Source organism: Maylandia zebra, linkage group LG12 (assembly GCF_041146795.1).
Source record: "Maylandia zebra isolate NMK-2024a linkage group LG12, Mzebra_GT3a, whole genome shotgun sequence".
Classification (NCBI taxonomy): domain Eukaryota; kingdom Metazoa; phylum Chordata; class Actinopteri; order Cichliformes; family Cichlidae; genus Maylandia; species Maylandia zebra.
In genome coordinates, this window is record NC_135178.1 from 18,147,835 (window position 1) to 18,154,969 (window position 7,135).

General features: G+C 39.6%; 1 protein-coding gene across 1 annotated transcript in view; it reads left to right on the forward strand.

The window, feature by feature from the left end:
• The window catches only part of si:dkey-40c11.2 (uncharacterized), a 34,709-nt gene extending 28,752 nt beyond the window's left edge, over positions 1-5,957 (forward strand). Inside the window, exons 6-16 of the mRNA XM_024804487.2 lie at positions 24-101; positions 241-392; positions 574-628; positions 1,707-1,781; positions 1,964-2,072; positions 2,252-2,755; positions 3,135-3,578; positions 3,701-3,799; positions 3,903-4,036; positions 4,652-4,703; positions 4,819-5,957. Coding sequence (XP_024660255.1) covers positions 24-101; positions 241-392; positions 574-628; positions 1,707-1,781; positions 1,964-2,072; positions 2,252-2,755; positions 3,135-3,578; positions 3,701-3,799; positions 3,903-4,036; positions 4,652-4,703; positions 4,819-4,955 — 1,839 coding nt within the window. The 3' untranslated portion in view covers positions 4,956-5,957. The remainder of the gene's footprint in view (positions 1-23; positions 102-240; positions 393-573; positions 629-1,706; positions 1,782-1,963; positions 2,073-2,251; positions 2,756-3,134; positions 3,579-3,700; positions 3,800-3,902; positions 4,037-4,651; positions 4,704-4,818) is intronic.
• The last annotated feature ends 1,178 nt before the right edge of the window (positions 5,958-7,135 follow it).

The window sequence follows — 7,135 nt, forward strand, 5'->3', positions numbered from 1 at the left end:
ACCTTATTTTAATTTTTTAATAGGGTACCAACTACAGAAAAACTAATGCTGCAATGGAGATGAGACTGATAAATAGAGACTCCTTCTGGGCACGAGCAGAGGTACCCTTTATACTTTTTGGTGTGGCTAAATGTATTTCAGGGGCCCTTTTAAAGGGAGTTACAGCTTGAGTTAAAACTGAAGTGAAAATACAGAATAGTTTTTGTACTGTGACCTTTACTTTTTTGGTGTGTATATCAGCGTGAAGAAGAACAAAGGAAAGAAGAGGAGAGGAGGAGAGGAGCTGAGGAGAGACGGCGCCTCGAAAGGGAAAGGATTCTGAAAGAACGAAGGGATGAAGAGGAGAGGGACAGAAAAATGAACGAGAAACTACAAATGATTGAGGAGCAGAGGTTGAAATAATGTCGTTTTCCTGTCAGTAGTGCCTTTTAGTCCATGTTTTGCACAGATTAAAAAAAACCAAAAAACAATGTGGTAAAGTAGATTAGATGATAATTGTATTGTATTTGACGATCTTTACTTGATGACATTAATATGGTGCTGATTTCCTTTTGTTTTTTTAATGTCTTGCAGAAGGAAACAGGCAGAGCAAGAAGAAGAGCTGCGCAGAGAGGAGAAATCAAAATGGGTGCGTGAAAAAGTCTTGCCAAAATTCACTTGAAACAGTAAGACAAGATAGACTCGTGGCTCCTATGAATATGAAGTTTTCAAATTGCATCTTAGCAATGCTACTGTAACTGAAAATGGCCCTGTGCAATACTGAAAGAGAGTACAGAGTCTCCCTTTGGTCTTTATTTGAGGATGTGCGAGTTTAGGCTGCTTACAAAATTTTTAAGATTAGGCTTAAAAGTTTCCCTTTTGACAAAGCACATAATTAGTGCTGGATCAGGAACTGGACCCTGAACCCTCCCTTAGTTGTACTGCAATAGGCCTCGGCTGCTGGGGGCTTCCCATGACGGGCTATTTGTTTCTTCTTCACTCACTCTGTTTATACACGGCTCTGCATTTAATCATGAGTTATTAATCTTCTCTGGCTCTCTTCCACAGTGTTTATTTTAAACTATTTAGCTCCCCTCATGCCCAGTTATTCGGAGAAGATGCCTGCTCCGCTTTGAGGCTGGTTCTGCAGGTTTCTTCCTGTTAAAAGGGAGTTTTTCCTTTCCACTGCCACTCGTAGGGGGGTCACCCGATTTTTGGGGCTGTCTCTATTATTGTATGGTCATTATCTCACAATATAAAGCACAATATAAAGTAAGAAGAGAGAGTAGTGATGATTTCTGGCTGGGCGTTAATGATAGCTCACAATCTAAGTTTCACATTGTCTGACACAACAACAGTGTTCCGCCTTCCTGTTACTCTTTTTTTTTTTATTAGTCGTACCTTCATAAAGAGATAAAAGCTTTGAAATGCTTATTTGATGTTTTGCCTCTCTGCAACCCCTACTGGCCTTGAAGTCTAAGTGCTTGATTGTCTTTCAGTTGTACGCAACTGAGAAGGTGTGGATAAAAAGGCATGCCTGCAGAGGTTTGCACACCTTCCACTCTTTTGCTGCTGGAGCTCATACTCACTGTCACTTAGTTATTTACATGAAATTCTCACTTTTGCAAACTCAAGCGCCTCCAGCCTCTATTTTATGCTGCAGCCCATAAGCTGGCCCTTACTGCAAGCACGTAAACATGATTGCATGTGTGTTTTTGCACTGACAGGAGCAGCAGCAGAGGGAGCACGAGGAAGACATGAGGGCTCGTCTCAGACGGAGTGAATCTATAGAGAAAGCAGCAGTAAGTGATTCTTGTACTAATATAAAGATGCACGTAGCTCTACTAAATCTTGCGCTGAAGTAGCACTAACCCAACTAAGTGCACACATGTGTACATGTTGGCACTACACCGCTGGATTGGAAAAAGTCAAAGGAAATGGTTAAGATATTGAAAATGCTTACTGTATTTTACTTGAATGGCAGGAGGCAGCAGCGCTAGTATCCCAACGCTCCATGAACCCCAGGGAGTTCTTTCGGCAGCTGTCATCATCATCGTCACAAAGTCCCACCAGCCCTGGATCCTCCCGCACTGGTAAGAGCTTCAAAAGAAAGCGATTCTATCACGTATTCGCCCGAAGTAGCAGACATGGTTATACAAACACAAGAATAAGCCCTAGATTTCAGTGCATCCACTTTCAAGTTTTGTTTGTTATAAAACGTGTTTTTCATGTTTTACCTTCTAACACCAGTTTTTTTTTTCTTTCTACCCAGGCAGACCGTTCAGACGATACCAGCGGAGCCTGACAGACACAGCCTTCATCTTCTCAAAAGCAGAAGAGAGTGCAGCATCCTCCCCTCGCAGTTCTCCCCTGGTCTCCCCCTTTTACCGGGCTCCTCCTTCCCCCATTTACCGTGCCGTCTCCCCCCCCATAAGCCCTAATTTCTGCCTCGCTGCAGCTCCGCAGAAGCCCAGAGCGCCCACGTCACCGCCCCTGTCTCCTCTTCGTCCTGTCCCTCCAGTTTCACCTCTTCCTAGCATTCCACAAACTAATAACCAGGCTGCAGATGAACCCAAAACTACATCTCCAACAGAACCTTCTGCACCTCCAGCATCACCTAGTCTCTTGACTTATTTGCCCCCCACTTTAGCAAATGTCAACCCCTGTGAGGCACAGCCAGACACCCAGCCTGACGAATCAGCTTTGCACTCCAAGCCTCTTCTGAATTCAGAGGCTCCAGGAGCTCCTCTTAATGAGACTCCACAGCCAAACAGTGGTAGGGTGAAACATGATGCAGTCAGATATATTTCACTTTCTTTGTACCATACCTTTTCTGGAGGAAAATACTGACAAGCAAGAAGAATATTTAGGAAGATGCAAAATTAAGAAGAAACATATTTATCTGTTTAAAACATGTCCTTCAAAGTCATTAATGGTTTAGCGTGCAGGAAACTTTCATTGGTACTTATTGCAAAAGCTACTCCACATACTGCTGTAAATCAGCCCAGGGACTGTTAACCAATGGCTTGTGAAACAGAAATGATGATTACACATACCCTCAATGTGCACTTTACAAACATGCATGCTTATTAATACACTGATGTTGTTTTGTTTTTTTGTGTGCATTTATAGCTTTATAATTTTCTAATCCACAGACCTCAACACAGCCAGTCATGTGCACACTGAGCTGGTCTCAGACACTGGCTACAAAGTACAGGCTGTGCTGGTGGAGGAGGATGAGGAAGAGGATATGGAGGAGCAGGAGGAAGATAATCCTGAAACAAAACCAGAGCCTTTTGCTGTCACCACAGAACCAGCCCTGATAGAAATAGAGGAGGAAGAAGAAGAAGAAGAAGGAGAAGAAAAAGAAAAAGAGGAGGAAGAACAGGAAGAACAGGAGGACCATGAGAAGGAGGACAAGGAGGAGGAGGTGATGGAGGAATTAAAAGAGGAAACTGAGCCAGCATCAATCGAGGAACCAGCTGAGATAGAAACGGATGAAGAGGAGACAAAGGAAAATGGAGAGAAGAATAATCAGTCAGAAGACAGTCAGCCCACTGCTGAGCTTTCAGAGAAACAGGAAGACTCAGCAGTTGCAGGTAGCCCTCAGCTTCTTACAGAAACCTTTTTTAAAGTGGATTGTTACAGTGTCATTATTTCTAAATGCAATGCTGCAGTTTTCTGAAAATGATACTTTAACATTAACAAACCAATCTTTTAGATGCCGAACCAGTTTGTCAAGGAATCGAACATGAGACCGTAACACTGTCGAGCAACGGGATCGGACTGGGAGATGACACAGCGGAGCATAATGGCATAGGTCGGGCAACCAGTGACGGTTCAAACAATGCTTTTGTTTTTTTTGATATCACATGAGCGCACCAGTTGAAATAACGAGTGATTTTCACACTGATCTTCCTCAGTGCAATGTGTGAATCCATCTGAAGCTGAATTCAGCACTTCAGAGGTGACTACGTGCTACAGTCTCCACGGCACTGCAGAGGAGGACGACATCAATGAAGATGAGAAGCAAGAGATCTCAGAAAATGGAAAAGAGGTGTTTTGTCCACAGACACGCAGACAATAATATTGCTAATGCAAAGCCCACAAAACCTGTTTATGTAATTAAATTTTTTTTTAAATTCAAACTATATTGTATGATGTCATCTCTACAAGTGATGAGGACTGTTTTAATTGTGTCACTGAATGCCACAAAAGAACAAGTCTACTGTGTAAATTGTATGGAACGCCATATGGGTGGTACAGTTTAGAACAAGCATTACTTCAACAGGAGGACGTTTGTGCATTTTTTGGGAAATAATAATAATAACGTAATAAAAATAAGAAAGGGAAAATCATAGTAAAATAACATGGAAGCTGTTCAGTGATGGTTTTTTTTATAGTTTTTGAAATTGAGGTATGTTATTTATCATCCAATACTTGCTAGTAGCGCAGACCCACAGATGATTTTGACCTTTTCATTTGAATTGTTAAAAACAAGTAAAAAAGAAAAAAAAAAACATATAAAATGAAAGTTCATATGAGAAAGTTTTCATGAAAGTTCATGATTTTCTTTTTTTTTTGCTTTATTCAATCTTCTGAATTGTAGTTAAACATGAAATATATTTTCTGATTATAGTCTTCCTCTGCTCCGTTTTCCTTTCCACTTCAGGTTTTAGCCGAGCAACAGATATGCGTCCGAGCTCTTTACGACTACCAGGCAGGTAAGCTGCCTTTCAGAGGATAATCGGCATGCATGGGAACATAAAGTGCCTCCATTCACGATAATTACACTGTGATTATCGGATCTTCACCGTGTTATTTTGTTGTTCTTCACAGAGGACGAATCTGAGATCTCCTTTGAACCAGGTGACATCATCACGGACGTGGAGACGGTGGACAAAGCCTGGTGGAGGGGATGGAGCAAAGACGGACGTCAGGGCTTATTTCCTGCCAATTATGTGGAGACCATATAGTCAGGCAGACACACGCTAGGACAAAGATACAGACACACATAGACACACACTCAGGGACGCCATCTTCCCTCACGTTAATGCGTGTTTTTTTTAACTTAATCCTCCCACTGAAACTTTGTACTCTCTATTTTGTTGGAAGAATAAAGAAACACGAGGATCCCTGTTTTGTAGGGAGCAAAAAAGAAAAGTGTAACTCACGATTTTGATGTTTTTGAGGAAAACAAAAATTCTCACAAGTGTGCAGAAATTACCCAGCCTCATTTTCTCGGATAAAATAGAGAAGACCTTCTCTTACACCAAAATAACTTATTTCCTTTTGAGATGCAGTAGAAATGTTGGTGGGAGAGATCAGATCACAATGACAAATGATCACAAACTTTTTTTTTTTTGTCAAAGAAACACAAACAGATTTTTATAGTGTATAGTCTCCTTTTTGATCCACGCATATAACAAGCATTTCACTCTGCTCGCCATTTGTATACATGTATCAGACATCGTCTTATAATCATCCTCCTGTATTCCCTGAGTTATTTTGTAGCATGGCGTTTGTTTCTGAAAGTCTCAGCGCACAGTTAAATTACCCAAACCAGAACTGAGGTATAGCAAACGATAAAAAAATAATAACTATGTTTTAAATTGGGCTATATTTTGTTCATATGGTGATCTCCTCCCATGCTTTTTGTGATTATAGCTTGTCTTTTATTTGCCTAGATATTAACAAATTATTGCGTTATACCAACACAAAGATGATCTGAAACATCTTCCAGGTTTAATCCTCTTTAATATCATTATACTCTACACTGTATATAATAATGTAAAAAAAGTCCTTTTTCTATCCTTGTTTATATGTTTGTATGTTGTATGCTTGTTTAATGCTCTTTTATTTTGTATTTACTCCAAACTTACATAGCATCTACAAACAAAACTATCTTTAAAAGTTTGTCTCCTGCTTATTTCTTCACTTTTACTGTTTCAAACAATCAAAATACAGTGGTTACTCTCTTTATTGTTAACTGTCTCTTTCTTTAAATAATATTAATATGCAGCATTGATAATATTTTACAGCTAAAGCCTTTTTTAAGTATCGGGAAAATGTAGTTATTCTTTTTCAGAATTCAAGCACTTTTCTTAAAAAAGGATTTTAAAAAATGCCTCGACATTGTATAAACACAACAATAACACACAGTTTACTGGCCATCATACGGTATACTTGCAGCCAAAACAACTTGACACCAACATCAGTCTTGCAAAAATCACATTCATTCTCATGTAAGAACACATTAATATCTAAATAGCAAATTGTAACAGCAGAACTTCATGAAAATTGCAATTTTTTTAAAAAGTTTTTATTTCTTTAAGCATTTAGTGTTGGGGATATTTTAATATGCAAGTATTTCCATCACACATACTGTGCCCTGATTATTAAAGAACAACAACAAAAAATGGTTGTAGCAGTGCTATATTTGCACCTATAGGTGGAGACATTGCCTTTTCCAATTTGTCAGTGACAGCATTTTTGAAAGAGAGCTCAGTGAAATGAACAGATTCCTCAGGACAAAAGGCAAAATATTTTGACAGGCAGAGAGGGGGCTCATTGTTACACACAGTTTAGAAGTGGGATATCCTGATGTTTCCAAAGCTAAAAATTGCTAATGCTTCTACACCTTAAACAGGATTTTCCCCTAGGGTAATAATGATTGATTGAATTTGACATTAATATTTTTTAACCATACACCTTTAATATTTATGGGGGGCTAGGTTACGGTCTTGTAGTGCCAGTTCAATAACAGCGTTTGGCAGATGTGCCTCTGTTCTGAAATAGAGAGGTAATGTTTGACATGGGTCTCATCCTGCTTGAACTGATGCCTGTTGACAGACTGACTAAATCTATCCAGGAGACTATTCTGCTGAAGTTATCCCAGAAGGCTAATCATCAGTGATATGTGTGAAAGGGTGATGAGCCTCTTATGAAATACTAATTGGTTTACAAGGACAAAACCATGAAAACCTGAAATGAGCAAAACCGTGAGACAGAAAAAAAAGTAAAAGTTTTAAAGCTGCAGTAAAATGAGTAAAAATGGATACATAGTGTAATGCCAATGTATATAATTTTACAGTCATATGCATGAGAGAGATAAACAGGCACAGAGTGGGAGATAAACTCAGAGCGAGAGGGCATC